Genomic DNA, 19,339 nt, shown 5'->3' with positions numbered 1-19,339 from the left:
TACAAGACTTGTGACTTACAATTTTTACTCATCCTGCAAGAGAGTTCACTAGTCCTGCAATTTGCCGATGTCTGATTTTTTTGCAGACAACATTAATATATGTACAATATATCAAATACTGAAAATAACCGTGATGAAACCAATGCAATTTGCTTTACATTTATATGAGTCATTTTGGTCCAATTTGTTTCCTGTTTCATTCAGACGGAATTGGTACTAAACGGCCAATAAACTGTGACATTATGGCAGTGTTGCATGATAATTTCAGCCAAGTGGGTACATTCATTGCATTACTGGTTTCTAATGGCAAAAATGCACTCATCCTGCAGTTCCATCTAACAGAAAATTCCAGTAATCCTCAGGTCGTTTCTAATGGTCAATACGGCGGACAACTGGAATATTTGCATCCTGCGGGAGAGGCACATGGGGTCTTCCTGTTAAGAAGCTAAAAAGTCGCCGTATGACATGTTATTGTGTTTTTGTGATGTTAAACCCAACAGAAACAAGAAATTATTCTGTGTTTGATGTATTTCAGGGTCAGCTTTAGCAGTAATAGGAGCTATTCTAGTGGTAGCATTTGCACCAAAGGTAAGCACTTACTCTATCACAGAGGTAGAAATATATATAAAGCTGTTCTCTGTTTTGTTTAACACATCTGTCCCATTACTAATAAGAAACAGGCTCAGAGTGAAACAGTTTCAAGGATTTAATAGTTGAAAAACAACATTATCAGAAGTTTAAGGTGTCTTAATCTGTGTCTGAGGCAGTGGGTTTCAAGACCTTTTCAGATGTCAAAAGAAAGCAAACCATTTTTAATGTCAAACATTATGTTAAGTATTTTCTAGGAAATATCATTTTAATTCTGAAATTGTCTATGTTGTACCTTTGTTATTGCAGAACAGACTGTCCGCTTAATGCAACTACAAATCCACAAAAAGTAGTTCTGTACAATTAGTTATCATTTTAATAATAAAGATTTTAAAATATGTAGATATATGCTTGAAATTAAAGCTTGTTGTTATTTTCTGTATTTGTATAGAAAGAGAAAGTTCTAACAGGGGATATGTTAAATGTGTACCTGACAGATACATCTTTCATTGTGTATATAGTAAGTATCCAGGCTTTTATTGTTTAATGATGTTACATCATTTCTTTGTCTTGTGCTAGAGCAGGGCCTCTTTGACCGAGTGGTTAGGGTTAAAGCCCTGCTATGGTCATCATTTTACGAAGCTGTTAAGCTGGCTTGCGCAAGGTCAGTGGTTTTACCCAGGTTTCCGGCTATTGCCTGATATAATGCCCGAAAAAGTCAACAGCTGCAGCTAATTAAAAATAGCTGGAAAATTGCCTGCGAGTGTCACTTAAACCTAAAAGAAAGAAATTGTCTTGTTAGAGGGTTTTAAGGTAAAATTAGCTGTCCAAATGTTTTTAGTTTAACACCAGTAACACCAATGTTCTGTTAAGACAAATAATATGTTAGTCTGTTTATCCACCCACATCTATTTAGTGTGTAGATATTGATGGCGACCCATGTTTTAGGTTTAACTCTCATCATGCCGGACATGATTGATTCTGGCTTTGGAGTCAGGTCATGACCTGTGCGGTTCGCCATTTAGTCTGTATCTTTTTGGTATGCACCCCTTTTAAAAGTTAATGGTACTATCCAAATTGAAAGATGGATAAGTTCATTACAGAAATTTAGCAGGGTAAGGTTTAAGGTTGCAAAAAAACAAAAGCAGGTTTATGTGTATCTACATGTTATGTTATTCATCATCGCCATCAGCTGTCTGTATCGATGGCCCATAGAAAAGTCATGTAAGATTTTGGCTGATAGTGCAAAATGCTTTAATTCTAGAACCTTGTATTTGTTCAACATAAACATATGATGGTCTTTGATTTAAAGTCAGTTAAAATAAACATTTAGTTACTATGTTAATAAATAAATTTATGGATCAAACTTTCAGTCAATGGTCCAGTTGTTACACTGTCTGACTATGAACCTGAGGTTGTGATTTTGAGCTTCTGCTTCTCCATCTAAAATGACTTACATTGTATCGGTGCTTTACACCTGAGATGCTAAAAGAACCAGTTGAAACTTCTTCAGTATCTTACATCATTCTTCAGCTAAAACCACTAACAGTCTGCAATAGGAGTCACCTGTATTGGTTTCCGGTGGCAACTAGATAAGCTTACAGACAAACAAACCCATTAGTTTGAACTGATGTTCTTGATGAATATCCCACTTTATAATGTTTCCTTTGTGTACTATTTCAAGAACACATTCTATAGGTTATCATAACAATTGTCAAAGCAATTTTTACACTATTTTTCAGTGTATAGAACTAGCAATTTTAGTTGGACTATTTTTGCTGTTGTATGTCTACAAAGTGAAGAGGGTTGTTGTCTATTTATCCATTGTTAGTGTTATAGGTAAGTCAACTCATAGTATATTATTAGATTATTTGATATTGTTCTGTACAGTGTAGTAATATATTAATGGAAAAGTACCCAGTCAAAAAGCATTTGGACCAGCTAATTGACGAGTCTTCTATGTTAACAGATGGGTGCACAGGGGATAAAAAAACAGAATGCAAAAACGTCATTGATCTTCATCAGACCTGGTCTGTAGCATCCTTATATGTACATCACTCAAGTGGTTCTGCTTGACCACCTATAAACAACTTCTTCTTTTGAACTGCTTGATGGATGTTAACCAAACTTAGACATAGACATTTTACTGTTTTTTTCAAGTTGTGGAAATGGTTTTGTCCTACATGTGTCATAATTATTATGTTCTGTGAGGATTTTTTTCATACTGAACAAGATTGTTGCATTTCATGATTCAGGGTTCCATGACATATATTTAAGGTCAAGGTCAGTTGAGCAAAGGTAGAGTGTTTTAGCTCCACTTCTCAGAGAATAGGGGTGCTATTCTACTCTCCCCGGCGTCGGCGTGAGCTTTCTTGGTTAAAGTTTTTCGGCAACCTTTGTTTTTCTTTATTACTATTGCTTATATCTTACTGTAACTTCACATTAACATTGTTCAGCATGCAAACAAAGTATGTGCCGGGGCTGGGCCCATTATACCCAAGGTCAAGGTCACCAAGGTGTTATACTTAGGTTATTTTTAAGGTTAAAGTTTTTTTGGCAACCTTTGTTTTTCTGTCCTTGCTTATATCTTACTGTAACTTCACATAAACATTGTCCAGCATACAAACAAAGTATGTGCAGGGGCTAGGCCCATTATACATAAGGTCAAGGTCACCAAGGTGTTATACTTAGGTTATTTTTAAGGTTAAAGTTTTTCGGCAACCTTTGTTTTTCTGTCATATCTTTGTAACTGTTGCTTATATCTTACTGTAACTTCACATAAACATTGTCCAGCATACAAACAAAGTATGTGCAGGGGCTGAGCCCATTAAACCTAAGGTCAAGGTCACCAAGTTGTTATACTTAGAATTATTTTCATGTTAAATTTTTTCGAAAGCTTCGTTGATAGCATATCTTTGGTACTTTAAAAGATAATGACTTAAAATTAAAAAGGTGTCTTTATCATCATCATCTGCATGTGTGGTAACAATCTGCATAACTCTGATTTGTATTTTTGACCAATTATGCCCCTTTCATGCTTATTTTTTTTGACAAACTTCGTTTTCTGGACATAACTTTGGTACTATATAAGATAATGACTTGAAACTCAAAATATATCTTAACCATCATCATCTACATGTGTGGTAACAATCCCAATAACTCTAATTTGCGTTCTTGACTGAATTATGCCCCTTTCATATATCAAGCTTTTGGGCAAACTTTGTTTTCTGGACATAACTCTAGTACAATATAAGATAATGACTAGAAACTTAAAATGTATCTTTATCATCATCATCCTCTGAGTAGTAGGGTCTTTTTATATCTTGATGTATCTTCCTTTTAAAGTAGAGGTCTCTTATTGAGACATAAATTCATTTTACTGTCAAATCGCCGAATAGTGGAGGGCGCTGTCTTACGGACAGCTCTTGTTTCGTGTGTATTCTGTATTTTGGGCAAATTATGCCCCCTTTTGGACTTAGAAAACTTCTGGTTAAAGTTTTGGTTGAAACTCTATTGATATTTAACATAAGATTAATATTCCTGCTTCTGTGACAATGATTCGAATAGTCGAGCACTGGCTGTCTTACCAACAGCTCTTGTTTGTTGTTAATAGTTATTTTAAGCGTTTCATCTTCTAAAGTTAATGTTGTTTGTAATCGAGCACGTGATAATTAGCTTTTCACAAATCTCTGAAATGGAGAAACGAAAACGTAAAGAGCTAAATTTGAAAGAAAACATTGAGCGAAATAGTCGCTTTGGAACTTCAAACTTCGCTCAAATCTAACCTCAAAGCGAAATGCAAGTCACCCGATTTTTTTTATCCGCACTTGCTAATTACCGCTACCCGGACTGTTGACAATTTGCACGGTGTCAATATGAGTGTTGAATACACAAACACATGCTGATAGCATAACTTAAGCTCCGCCTACTTCAGGTACTTGCGAGATTTTCACGATAAGTGTGAAAGCAAATTAAACTTTCTGATACACAAGAGACCATTGTGTTCGGCCAATTAGCGCCGCGGTTACGTCTTTGACACTGCGTTTAATTGTCAACATGTGCGGGTGCAAAAAACAATGTTTTATAAAGAAATTGTTGATTAACCATACAATTAATTGGAATCGTACATAATTATTTGGTATCTATGGTAAAAGAACGACGTGTAAAGTATTAACTACGTTAAATTGACTTTCATCGATGAATAATTTGATTTGAATATGTATTTCTAGTTTACACAGTTTACTTTAGGGAGATATTGTTCACCGATGTGGTGACTTGGTGTTAATAATAAACACTTCCATCCTGCATTCATACAGTACAAGATATAACCAAAAATCGGCGGGTTAGATTTACAGTAGCGGCTTGAATTGTTGAAAACAACTGTTTTTCAGAATTTTGTAATGAAACAATAACCACTGTATGGGAAATGCTGTAACTAAGAAAATGAATGGTCACATCAATGGTTTTTTTTTTATCTAGAAACAAGAAAATTATAGCCACCTTTTGAATCACTCAACAGCGTTGAGGTAGAAATAAAAAATCGAAGAAATCTTTCCACTTCTCCCTAAAGTCTCCCCACTTCTCCCTAAATCAGCTTGAGGGAGAAGTGACTTCTCCCAAAAAAATTGGACCTAGCTAGACCCTTGCAGTATCTAACTTATTTTCCAGTGACTGGGAAAGAAATTTTGTCCATGGGAAAATGGCTCGTCATACACAATAAATTATGTGACATTTAAAAATTTTATGTGACATTCAGAAATTTCTATGGGACAATTGCGACTTGAAAACTAGAAACTGGCATTGTAGTATGTACACATTTCAGATTAAAGAAGCTCTCAGTAAAAAACAAATATAGTAACTAAAACTGTAACAGCTTCACAACTTGTCAATAAAGAAAATTATTGAAAACTGACAAAAAATGAAAGTCTAGAATAAAATACGATGTTAAAACATGTTTTTAAACACTGGAAGCACTTTGAATCTGCACACTGAATACATTCCTTTGTGTAAGATTTGCACTATTAAATAGTTTCATCCTTTTGCATTCTATACAATTTAGCCATGTGACACAGGGCTCATCAGCACTTAAAACTTATGAGACATTTTTCATTTTTATGTGACTATGGCTCATATCTCATGGGTTTCCCAGTCACTGATTTTCACCAACTTTATCTTTTTTCAGTGTCATATATAGATACTATGCCAAATTTGGTGGAAACGAACATGTTGAAAAATTTCACCCAAACTGTGGACGTGCAGCTTTAACTTTGCAGGAGATAACCAGCTTTAGTTATTCATTTTGTACACTGTAATCGTATATTTCAGCATCATTTTCTGTGATCTCAGCTAAGGCGGTATCCAGTTTGATATATCTTACATTTGCTGGTGATAACCAACTCCAATATTTCACATTCTACCTTATGACTATAGTCATGTTTTCAACAGCCATTTTACAAGTCAAGTAAGTATCACATACTGGTCATATATTGATCCGTAATGATAATGATATAGAAAAATCTTCCATTAATTGTAGGTATGGATGAGATTGTTCAGCTCTTGGATGACTGCTTATGTGGGACAAGGTTCTGCCAAAGCAGTTACCCATGCAGCCAGTGGTATTTTTCTTGCATACTAAATATTAAGATAATAGAAGGAATGAATAAAAAACAATAGACGTTCTTTTGAGAACTGTTATTTTATAGTAGCATATGAATTTAAGCATAAATTCATGAATACACCACAAGAGTTGTTCCGAACCCTAGGTGAAAGACGAGTGTTACCAGCACCAATGAAAAACAAGAGAAACTCATATTTGATGTGCAAGAATTAAATGGTGATAAATTCTGATTTGTTAGATAAACTGAGAGGCCTTGATTAAAGAAGAATGGACAGATTTTCTAAATATTTACAAGCTATTTATGTATCTTTAACTTTCATCCTGCAGCGCTAAATTTCTTAAATGGACTGGTCCATCATTTAATTTGGGCAGTACCACTTCTTATTCAGATAATTCAAAGGGGTGTTCACTGAAAATTACTGACTGAATAGCGAACAGTGCAGCCTGCACATCCAAGGTAAAACCACTTGCTGCCCGCAGACTGAAGGTTAAAAAATACATTTTCATTTTTGCATTGTTTTTCAGGTATTAACACACCTACACTTTTATTTCATATATTGTATCTGCATGGCAATTTTCATCCTTTTATTTTTTTTCCAGATATTTAAATATGGCCATGCAGAAGTTTGAATCTACCATTGTAGTTCCCACCAACTTTGTGTTTTTTACCATCAGCGCTATCATTGCTGGTATTGTGTTTTATAAAGAGTTTTGGGGAATGTCGCCATTAGATATTATTATGTTCTTGTTTGGGTAAGTATTATAAAAATAACTGAAAAAAAAAGAATTTTTCTTAGGTATATTTTATCAAAGATGTAGCGCATGTTTGAATTTTTAATGACAGATATGGGCCATTCCATAACAAAATTTGTATTAGTGACATAATGTCAAAATTGGGATAACAAAATATGAAGAACATTCTTTTGCGTTTAACAATTTTTCTTCACTAACTGTTATACTGCTTTAAATCTGAAATACAAACTAAAATGAAGTTTTCTTTTTGCTATTTGTAGGTGTGTTATGTCATTTGTTGGTGTATATTTTATTGTGGTTGGTCGGCCTAGTGTTGATGATATTAAAAAAGTTGCTGAAGCACAAGAAGGGGCTCCTCCAGTTTCCATAGCATCACGTTGTTTTCCAGGTACGTATGACAAACGGCCTCAGTCCAACATTTATATTTTGCATTTCCAGTGATCAAAAATTTAGTGTTGTGATGTCTTTATACAAATTTCTTTATAATCACTGGATGTATGTATTTGATTTATATTTATTTAATGCTGCACACCTCTAGTTTATCTGGCACAACTATAGGTTAACTACCCCTAAATCTGATAGCAGCTGACACATGATATTAATATATCATGTGATGATGATCACACGCTAGGTAAATTATATTTAGCTCGACTATTCAAAGTATATGGAGAGCTATCCTACTTGACCTAGTGTCGGTTTTCTTCTGTGTCCAAACCTTGTTTTCTTTTGTGTCCAAACCTTGGTAAAAATTTTGATGCACTTTCATTTTATCTCTGTTATTACACCATATCACAAAAACGCCATTTTTCTTGCCCTAACATTTTATGAATTATCCCCCTTTTCACTTAGAATTTCAGGTTAAGGTTTTGGTGCACATCCACTCAGCCTCTGCTATTACTAAATGGATTTGATTCAAACTTATAATAGTTGTTCCAAATCATCACTCACATCATATGACACAAGATTCATAACTCTGGTGCCAATTTTTCATGAATTATGCCCCCTTTTTACTTAGAATTTTAATTGACAGAACGGATTTGATTCAAACTTAATATACTTGTTCCACAGTTATAGTCACATAATAATTCCATGAGTCCCTTTTACAATAAGTTAATGTTTTCATACACTTCCACTAAATCTCTGTTAAGTACATTTGTCCAAAATTATCATCCACATCAGAGTCATTTAACACCAGTGATAGCTCCAGCTTCCATAGATGTGCATTATTTTACTATCCAGCACCGGAATAGTGGAGCGTGCTGTCTCCTGTGACAGCTCTTGCTTATTGCAGCTTCTGCCCCTACTGCTGTACTTCAGAACATGCACACTGTGCACATGTAGCTGCACCTAGTAAACCAGACACTGGTATTAATGTTACAGTCAATAGAAATTTCATTTACTGTAGATTGAATATTATTTTTGTAGCCTTTACTCTAAAATTAGAAAATTTCCACTGTGAAATCAGTTAATGTTGTTGACACAAAAGTTTCTTGGTTTTGACCAGAACAGCTAATTCATGGGAATAAAAATTCATGGATTTTAACATTTGGACAATAAAGGAGTGGGAATTTACTTTTTCATTCAGATCTGATCCCGTGGTTGGTCTCCCATGAATATTAATGATTTCACTGTATATTGCAAACAGACTGAATTTGCAAAAACAAATATCACGAAAGGGCTGCTTTTTTTATAAATAGACATAAATATTTCACAAGTTTGCAATACATCACAAATATTCTACCTTGTGAACTCATTCTAATTCTGAGAACAGCAAACTTTTAGCCTTGCGAAATGATCTGATTTCACAGTATTTCTCACTTCGATAGCTTACAGCAAAATGTCATCCATTCTTAACTTAGTCACATTAAATCCTCACTTATTGTTGCCTGCAAAAACTTTCAGTTCCTTTTTGTGACCCCCAAATTATTTTGAGGGGACACTTATATTTACTTTAGTATTATGTCTGACATTTCTTTTCTTCAAATTTTTATGCCATCCTTCGAAGAAGGTTTGGTATATTGTTTTGCAGATGTCGGTCGGTCGGTAGGTTGGTCAGTCAGTCTGTCGGTATGTAGACCAATCCGTTTCCGGATGATAACTCAAGAACGCTTGGGCCTAGGATCATGAAAGTTTATAGGGAGGTTGGTCATGACCAGCAGATGACCCCTATTGATTTTGAGATCAGAAGGTCAAAGGTCAAGGTCACAGTGACCCGGAACAGTTAAACGGTTTCCGGATGATAACTAAAGAATGCTTGGGCCTAGGATCATGCAAGTTTATAGGGACGTTAGTTATGAGCAGCAGATGACCCCTATTGAGTTTGAGGTCAGTAGGTCAAAGGTCAAAGTGACAGTGACCCGGAACAGTTAAACGGTTTCCAGACGATAACTCAAGAACACTTGGGCCTAGGATCATGAAAGTTGATAGGGAGGTTGGTCATGACCAGCAGATGACCCCTATTGATTTTGAGATCACAAGGTCAAAGGTCAAGGTCACAGTGACCCAGAACAAGTTTATAGGGACATTAGTTATGAGCAGCAGATGACCCCTATTGAGTTTGAGGCCAGTAGGTCAAAGGTCAAAGTCACAGTGACCCGGAACAGTTAAACGGTTTCCAGACGATAACTCAAGAACACTTGGGCCTAGGATCATAAAAATTGATAGGGAGGTTGGTGATATTGATTTTGAGACCAGAGGTCATGGTCACAATGACCCAGAACAGTTAAAATATTTCCAGACGATAACTCAAGAACACTTGGGCCTAGGACTGTGAAACTTGATAGGGAGGCTAATCATGACCAGCGGATGACCCCTATTGATTTTGAGGTCAATAGGTCAAAAGTCAAGGTCACATTGACCCAGAACAGTAGAACTTTTGTGTACAGTGACCAAATAATTTCTGTTCCTTGTGCAATTAATGAATGCATCAAGGGGGGCATTTCGTGTTCTACGAGCTCTTGTTTTATTTGTACTTGCAATGTTAGAATATTGAATTTAATGATCTGCAGGTTTTATCTTGTAAAGGCACGAGTTTCACAAACACAAGCTTGATGATTTGCATGTTTCACATTGTGAAGGCACCAATTCAACTCACACGAGTTTGTACGTTGTAGTTTATCACATATATTTTGTTCAAAATGTTCCGGGATTTTGCTCTGTTTAACCTTACTGTACATTTATTATGAGTTTTTCATTTACTTTGTAGGGATCATCTGTTTCTCGATTGTTAAGTGGTATACAAAATCAGAGATATGTGTTGTAGTGATTGGTTTTCTGTGTGTCTTAGTTCATAGATAAACAGAAATGAATATTGTGCCTCTCAAGTCATGGAAAAACACAATGCCTAGTTTTTTCTGTCTCCCACATCATGGAAAAACAAAAATGCATAGTTGTTTTTTTTCTGTCTCCCACATCATGGAAAAACAAAAATGCATAGTTGTTTTTTTTTCTGTCTCCAACATCATGGAAAAACAAAAATGCATAGTTGTTGTTTTTCTGTTGTCCCACATCATGGAAAAACAAAAATGCATAGTTGTTGTTTTTCTGTCTCTCACATCATGGAAAAACAAAAATGCATAGTTGTTTTTCTGTCTCTCGCATCATGGAAAAGCTGTAAATGTATTTTAATTGTTTCTCTATCATCCTTATCGTGAAACAAATGAAATGTGAAATTGTTCCGCTATCTCCCATATCATGAAAATCTGGATATGAATATTGTAGTTGCTGTTTTTTCTATGTCTCCTGTGTCACTAAATATTTCTTGTTGTTAAGTTTTTCTATGGCACCCATAAAAAATTCAGAAGTATGTAATGTAATGATTATTCTTCAAGGAAAATGGAAATTTGCATTGTTGTAATCAGTGAATCCCTGCCTGTGTTTTAGAGCAAGGGTTGGGGTACACTTTTCATTTAAATTTCCTGAATGAATTTACTCCATGCTATCATCGGACATCATATATAGAATAATTTACTTGGTGTAATGTATTATATTTAGTATAAGCGATTTAGCACATGTTCGATGTCGTGAAAGTGAAAAAGAAGTCTTGTCATATTCTTGTGTTATTACACTGGTGTAATAACACTTTAATATTGACATCCTTTGAAGCAAAAATACATTGTGCAAATTGTTTTTGTCTATAAGAAGTAAAAAAAGAAGGAATTCACCAATTTTGCCACAGCCTCACATTTTATTAATTTAATTGAACTTGTCGAATAAATTCAGAATGAAAAGGCACTTGTTTACTGTCCTCTAACAGTGTATGTATAAATAACACTTTAATCCTGACATGATGTATGCAACTTGTACTTATTTTCTTGAATTTAGGAATAATCATAAGAGTAGCACTTTGGTTAGAAAAACATTCAGGTGAGTGAGGGCACTACTTAATATACAGGGTGGCCAACTCGTGTGACTTTTCGATATCGTACAGACGGAGAAAATGTCTCGATACTGGTAAGTTTTACCTGTATTTTCCTTATTACATAACGGATTCTCATAAAATAAAGTGCTTTGAAGACAGCAGAGTGCACACAAAGCATCGGGCATTAGTTCTCAGTACTTAACTCAAATACAGCGCCCAGCTGCTTTTGGTGGACTAACTGTGTAGATAATGTACACACTTCCGCAGTTGGGCAAAGTGTTAGAGGAAAGTACTGAGTACTGACTGCAGACATTTTGTGCAGAGGAAAGCACACACTTTTCTGTCTTTGATGCTCTTTACCTTATGAAAATCCATCAGGTAACGAGGAAAATATAGGCAAAATTCTACCTGTGTCTGGATATTTTTTCCATGTGAACGATATCCGAAAGTTGGCCACCTTGATAAACAGTGGTACAGACCAACCATGGTACAGCATGAAGATACGTCTTTTACACAGAGTTATGTCACTTGTAGTTAATGTTTGATTCATGTTATTGTGTTACAGTGTTTTCAGGAATTTTATTTTTTAGCCATTTTGATGACAATATAAAACTAATTCTCAGTTGTAGAAGGGAATGCCATCATATGCAAATCATAATATCAAAGTTTTTACAGTTTAAATATTGAGGTAGAATTTATAAATCAGTAATGTTTGAAGTGCTAAACTTCTTCTATTTTGCAATAATCTCATTTAATTTATACACTTTTCAAAACAAAAAAGATATGATAAACACTGTTTCAAAATAGCTTGATCAGACATTAATTCAAGTATACAAGAAAAAATCTGTTTTGTAATAGCTGGAAAACTAACATCGATTTGTTAGAGCAGATTGTTTACACATTTTTTTTTTACAAAAATGAAAAAAAAAAAGCTTACCTGAGTTATTTGATTTTTTTTTTCAAATAGAAGAGATGTTGTTGGCAGCATCTCAGTCACAAAAGTTTTGCATGCTAGCAGGTTTATTTATTACCCAGAATGCTTTCTAACTTGATAGAAGTCTTCAGCATCAGGAAGTGACATCATAAAGTAAGGCTCTGTAAGTCTGACTTTGGTTTAATTAAAGTATGCCCTCTTTTAACTCTTGCATGTAACCTGTTCTCAGAAACTACTAAACACAAAGTTTTAAATGCCACACAGGTCATTGACATTAAAAGAGCCATATTCTATTAACTTAAAGGATGTACAGTCATGTAGGGTTTGTCTATATTTCCTTGCCATATGGGTTCAGACTGGATTGAAAACATTCCAGACTTAAACATTGTTAAAATAGTTGTATTTTAAGAGCAAGGGCTACCTTATACGACCATTTAGGGCTATGCGAGGGATACACTAAGTAACCAATATTGGTCAGGCCCTATACATCTACATATACCGGTACTTGAAATTTGGACTTAGTAAATCAAGAACTCAGTTCGACTTAGTAACTTGAATTTTTAAGTAAGTCAGTAATATACACCTGGCATTTTTGCTTTGCCATAATTTGAATTTTAATTAGTAATGTTATTTTGTAAAAAAGGTAATGGGTAATGTTATTCGTGATTTTGAAATGTATTTCGTAAAAACGTAATATTATTTTGTAAAAACATAATACCATTTCATTAAAACATAATATTATTTTAGGGGCCTCCGTGGCCGAGTGGTTAAGGTCGCTGACTTCAAATCACTTGCCCCTCATCGATGTGGGTTCGAGCCTCACTCGGGGCGTTGAATTCTTTATGTGAGGAAGCCATCCAGCTGGCTTACGGAAGGTCGGTGGTTCTACCCAGGTGCCCGCTCGTGATGAAATAATGCACGGAGGGGCACCTGGGGTCTTCCTCCACCATTAAAGCTGGAAAGTCGCCATATGACCTATCATGTGTCGGTGCGACGTTAAATCCAACAAAAATAAAATATTATTTTGTTATTACGAAATGTATTTAGTAAAATAATAAATAAAATATTGTTTAAAAACGAAATATTATTTTGTAAAATTGCAATATTATTTCTTAAAAATGTTCAATTATTTCTTAATTACGAAATATAATTTACAAAGTAACATTACATTTTTACGAAATACATTTTATAATTATGAAATAATGTTATGTCATTACGAAATTTAAAAAAAATGTTCCAGATGAAAATTTGTCTCATGGCACTTTAGGGACACCATACTATAGTCCCAAGTGATGTGCTCCCAAATGTTACATGGTTTTTAAGATATTTTAGCAAACTTGGCCACTTTAACAGAAGTATTGATCATTATTCAGATTTTATTTGTTATCTATAGATACATGTATCTGTATGGTAAGTTTTGCAATACATGACAAAGTTTCTTTTTGCAAGTTGTTGGCATGGTAACAAAACATATAATTCTGCCATATAATGTCTTTTTTTTATTATTGAAAATGCATCTCTTATATGGATTTTGACTCGGGTGTAAGGAATAAACATAGATAAGGAAATTACTGTGTCTGTGAACAGGGAAAGGGCCTTCTCAACTTTAAAATTTTAGCATGACGGTTTTGCTTGTTTTAAGTTTAGTTTAGATGATTTGCATTGAGAGTGATCAGCTATTGCCAAAAAGTACTATTTAAAATAACTAAATTTTTTAGAATTTTTTCTTGCCTCTTTGAAAAAAGGCACCTTACACAATGTTATAGTAAAGATTCAAAACATTTTGGGTGAGCTATTAGTATATAGGTGGCTTGTCATGTGCCAACAATTTAAACTAACATCTCTTTTGAAACTACTGTTCAGAATTAAACAAACCTGGTCTGTACCATTTTGTCTAGGTTCTCTCTAAGTTTGTTCAAATTGTTTTGCTTGACAAATATAAGGGCCAGTAGAGCTAGAAATGGAAATACCTTTAAACAACTTATTCCTGTGAGTCAAATTTATCAAACTTGGATTGTAGCATCATTGAAAGGTACTCCTAGTATATTTTGTTCAAATGGAGATGCTTGGCTCCTTCAGGGGCTGCTGAAAAAGAAATACATTTAAATGACTTCTGTTCATGAATTGCATGATGGATCTTAATCAAACTTGGACTGTATTATCATTAATCTGCAAACTTTTTAATCCCCCACCACGAGTGGTGTGTGTGTGTGGGGGGGTTATAGGAATGGTCTCCATCCGTCTGTTCGTCCGTAACATTTCGTGTCTGCTCTGTATCTCCTAAACCCCTTGAAGGATTTTCATGAAACTTGGGTCAAATAATCACCTCATCAAGAAGATATGCAGAATGTATGAGTCAGCTCAAGGTCGAGGTCACAACTCGAGGTCAAAGGTTTGAGCCTTCCATTTCGTATCCGCTCTGTATCTCCTAAACCCCTTGAAGGATAATCATGGAACTTGAGTCAAATGATCACCTCATCAAAATGATGTGCATAACTCATGAGTCAGCCATGTTGGCTAAAGGTCAAGGTCACAACTCAAGGTCAAATGTTTGAGCCTTACATTTTGTGTCTGCTTTGTATCTCCTAAACCCCTTGAAGGAATTTCAAGAAACTTGGGTCAAATGATCACCTCATCAAGACAATGTGCAGAACTCACAAAGTCAGCCATGTTGGTTTAAGGTCAAGGTCAAGGTCACAAATCAGGGTCAGATGTTTGAGCCTTCCATTTTGTGTCTGCTCTGTATCTCCTAAACCCATCGAAGGATTTTCATGAAACTTGGGTCAATTGATCACCTCATCAAGACAATTTGCAGAACTCATGAGTCAGCCATGATTTGCAGAACTCATGAGTCAGCCATGTTGGCTCAATGTCAAGGTTACAACTCGAGGTCAAAGGTATGAGCCTTCCATTTTATGTCTGCTCTGTATCTCCTAATCCCCTTGAAGGATTTTGATATTACTTCACTGTAATATTCCACTTATCAAAACAATGTGCAGAATTCAAAATTCACCCCTGCGAGCTTAAGATCAAGGTCACTCGAATATTTAATGGTTCCACCCAATACCATCAACCCTTTCATAGTACAGTGGAGGGGGATATGGCTGTCTTTCAGACTGCCTTGTTTCAAATTGGGGCAATAGCTCTTTAGGGGCTGCTAGAGCTGAAAATAGAAATATGTTTAAACAACTTCCTCTTATGAATGGCATGTTGGATCTTGATCAAACTTGGTCAGTAGCATTAGTAGTAAGGCCCTCTCCCAAACTTGTTTGAATGGGGGCACTTGACCCCTTTTAGGGGTCACTAGAGCTAAAAATAGAAGAAAAAGAAACATTTAAACAAGTTATTATTAAGCACTAAGTCTAGATAGATCTTCATCAGGTTTTTTCTTGTAGCATCATTATAAGGTACTGCACCAAATTTATTCAACTGGGATCACTTAGTCTATGTTAGGGGCTGCTAGGGTAAAAATTAGAATTACCTTTAAACTACCTCTTATGAAGCACTTGATCAATCTTCATCAAACTTTTTTGTAGCATTCTTATAAAGTCCTCTGTTAAATGTCTTCAGATGGGGGCATTTACCTTAGTCCATTTCAGGCACCACTAAGGTTAAAAATAGAAATAGTTTTAAATGACTTTATGTCATAAATATGTTCAAGGTCAAAAAGTCAAGATCAGGTGACAAGCTTGGGGCCGCTATGGTGCTCTTGTTAATGTGTTTGGATGAATGTTATAAAAATGATAATGCAGAACAAACCTGTGGGGTGAATATTAAATTTACACCAGAAGTCTTTTAACGTCTCGCACTGGTTGGTTGCGGGTTTATCCCACTACCAAAGTTAAGTGTATTTCTGACAATCAAGTAGCATCTTTATTTGATTCCAAATCACATCCAAAGGAATTTGTTCATGTGCTACACAAAGTAGTCCCATTCATGAACAGTGTGGATGAATTATCAATGATCAAGCACTTCTTATTCATCCTCTATCCATTCACACTGGCCATTTAGATTACATAAAATCTGTCAATGATTAGGTATTCCAGCCCATGGTTACATCACTGACTTCCAGCTGTTCATGTAAGGTCAGGCAGAGTTTATCTTAGATATGAGGCACATTAGTATTTGTTTCTTATACATGTATATTTATAGATTGGCATTTAAAATGAAAATAACTCTAGCAAAATCCCCCAACCACCAGACATCTCGAGGCTTTGATTTTATTTATAGAAATCATTGTTCTTAAAGGATTAAGGAGAGGTTAAGATTGTACAATGGAGGCTTGGTAAAAGCATGTTGGTAAGAAAATATGTTGTTGGAAAATATGGGCAATGAATTTATTTCATTCAATTTTGGTTCTTTTATCAGATGTTGGGGACATTTCTTATTGAACTTTTTATTTCAGCTGATAAATATTTGGTTTAGACTTCAGTTATGAAAAAAAAAGGGAAAAAAGCAATAGTGTAGCTAGGCATATCTTCACCAGTATCTACAATTCATTTTGAAATACAGAAAAATATCACAAATCTGAAGAGTAAAAATAGGTTTTGAAAAAACTGAAAACTTTAAAATTGTCTCTCAAATGAGCAAATTAAAATGCAGTACCCTAGATTTTACGACCTTTTTGACATGTATATTCAATCCCCACCCCCTAGCTACACATACGAAAAGTATGTTTTACTCTAAGTCTTATATACAAGCTGTTAAATGTTTTCCAATTTACTGTGAATTTAATGATATTCATGGATAAATTTTTGTGGTTGCGTAACTCACCAAAATTTAATCTCAGAAAAAAAGTTACTTAAAAATTCATTTTATCTGCAAATGATGATTTTCAATAATCAGTATCCCCACGAAATAGTCATTTTAGACGGAACCACGAAATTTCATGCCCATGAAATTAAATGATTTAACAGTATGTCTGTTTCTATCTATATTTGGTATTCAAACACTTGCCGTAATACTGTCTATTTGCCATTGTTTTATTTTTTCTGCCAGAAAATATCAGGTTTTTTACTGCTTTTGAGGTGCTTTGTCTTCTATTTAGTAGAAGGATTTACAAATAATGCATGGTTTTAGGGCTTGGACAAATTTTCAGATAAGTTAATAAGAAAAAATGGATTGACATTTACCAGTAAACTTTCTTTGAAGTTTTAGTCAGTTACAAATACACGCAGATATCAACAGGTCAGTATTTTTGACTGGCAAACACATATTGTGAAATTATTAAGCTAGACTCAAGACATTTTATCATCTATCATCTGAAATAGTGATTTATTTTGCATAATTTTTCATAACATTAATTAAATTCTAAATTCATTAATATAAAAATACTTGTACAACAATCGAAGATCAATATTATTTGAAGCTACTGCAGTTGATGATGGAGATGCTGTAAGTCAGTTTATACTGTCCAACAGAATTGTCAACATTGTCTGCCATAATTGTCAACATTTTCTACCTAATTTACCATAATTGCCAATGTTATTTGTTATAATTGCCAAAATTGGCTATCATAGCAACAGTCTTTCTTATTTGCCAACATTGTTTAACCATAACTGTCAACATTGTCTACCAAAAATGCCAGCTTTGTCTATGATTAAAGATCCTACATTATGATACAATAACTGCAACACAGAATGTAAGAAGTCATTTGTGAATCTCAGGGAGGCTATGGGTACAAACCACTCTGGTGGCACTATCACAGATGACACCAGTCTGGCTCTAAGGTTATTATACCTCCACAAAACGAAGTTTAGGGGGGTATAATTATAGGAGTGAGCTTGGTGGTCGGTCGGTCGGTCCATTGGTTTTGCATGGTTTCCGGATGATAACTCAAGAAAGGATTGACCAATTGAAATAATTTTTGGTACACAGGTGTAACATCAGAAAATACAGGTCAGGTTCGAATTTGGGGTAAGTAGGTCAAAGATCAAGGTCACAGTGACCCTGAACAGTTAAACGGTTTCCGGATGATAACTTGAGAACGCTTGGGCCTAGGATCATAAATTTTGGTGCACAGGTGTAACATCATGAAGTGCAGGTCAGATTCGACTTTGAGGTCTGTAGGTCAAAGGTCAAGGTCACAGGGACTCAGAACAGTTAAATGGTTTCCTGATGATAACTTGAGAACGCTTGGGCCTAGGATCATAAATTTTGGTACACAGGTGTAACATCATGAAATGCAGGTCAAGTTCGACTTTGAGGTCTGTAGGTCAAAGGTCAAGGTCACAGGGACTCGGAACAGTTAAATGGTTTCCGGATGATAACTTGAGAACGCTTGGGCCTAGGATCATAAATTTTGGTACACAGGTGTAACATCATGAAATGCAGGTCAGATTCGACTTTGAGGTCTGTAGGTCAAAGTTCAAGGTCACAGGGACTCGGAACAGTTAAATAGTTTCCGGATGATAACTTGAGAACGCTTTGGCCAAGGATCATAAATTTTAGTACACAGGTGTAACGTCATAAAATACAGGTCAAGTTCTACTTTGAGGTCAGTAGGTCAAAGGTCAAGGTCACAGTGACTTGGAACATTTAAACAGTTTCCGGATGATAACTTAAGAATGCTTGGGCCTAGGATCATGAAAATTGATAAGGAGGCTGGTTATGACTAGCAGATGACCCGTAATGATTTTGAGGTCAGTAGGTCACAGGTCAAGGTGACAGTGACCCGGAACATTTAAACAGTTTTCGGACAATAACTTGAGAATGCTTGGGACTAGGATCAGGAAACTTAATCTGGAGGTTGGTCATGTCAAGCAGATGACCCATATTGATTTTGAGTTCCAAAGGTCAAAGGTCATTTAAACCTTTTACGGACAATAACTTGAGAACGCTTGGGCGGAGGATCATGAAACTTCATAGGGAGGTTGATCATGACTAGCAGATGACCTCTGTTGATTTTGCGGTCAGTAGGCATTGGCTTTAAGTTCTGTGACAAGGCCATATTGTGGGGGTATAATTCGTCACTCTTGTGACAACTCTAGTTAAACCTTGAACCGTTCCATCTGACAATTACAGAATAAAGCCAAAAATCAACCAGCCTGTAACTAATTAATACCAGTATTGATTTAATCATGATCTA

The 19,339-nt window shown here is 35.2% G+C and overlaps 1 protein-coding gene across 2 annotated transcripts in view; it reads left to right on the top strand.

Annotated features, from left to right (window-relative positions):
* LOC128555779 (NIPA-like protein 2) overlaps positions 1-19,339 on the top strand; it is a 44,607-nt gene that overhangs the window by 12,280 nt on the left and 12,988 nt on the right. The window contains exons 5-11 of one of the 2 annotated variants that reach the window (XM_053539282.1): positions 536-588; positions 1,040-1,108; positions 2,331-2,427; positions 5,914-6,049; positions 6,806-6,958; positions 7,219-7,346; positions 11,282-11,323. In XM_053539282.1, the coding sequence (XP_053395257.1) occupies positions 536-588; positions 1,040-1,108; positions 2,331-2,427; positions 5,914-6,049; positions 6,806-6,958; positions 7,219-7,346; positions 11,282-11,323 (678 nt within the window). The remainder of the gene's footprint in view (positions 1-535; positions 589-1,039; positions 1,109-2,330; positions 2,428-5,913; positions 6,050-6,805; positions 6,959-7,218; positions 7,347-11,281; positions 11,324-19,339) is intronic. The other variant, XM_053539283.1, reaches the window with a different exon arrangement.

Source organism: Mercenaria mercenaria, chromosome 3 (genome assembly GCF_021730395.1).
Source record: "Mercenaria mercenaria strain notata chromosome 3, MADL_Memer_1, whole genome shotgun sequence".
NCBI classification, from domain to species: domain Eukaryota; kingdom Metazoa; phylum Mollusca; class Bivalvia; order Venerida; family Veneridae; genus Mercenaria; species Mercenaria mercenaria.
The sequence above is the reverse complement of the archived record's forward strand: the minus strand, read 5'-3'. Positions and strand labels throughout refer to the sequence as shown.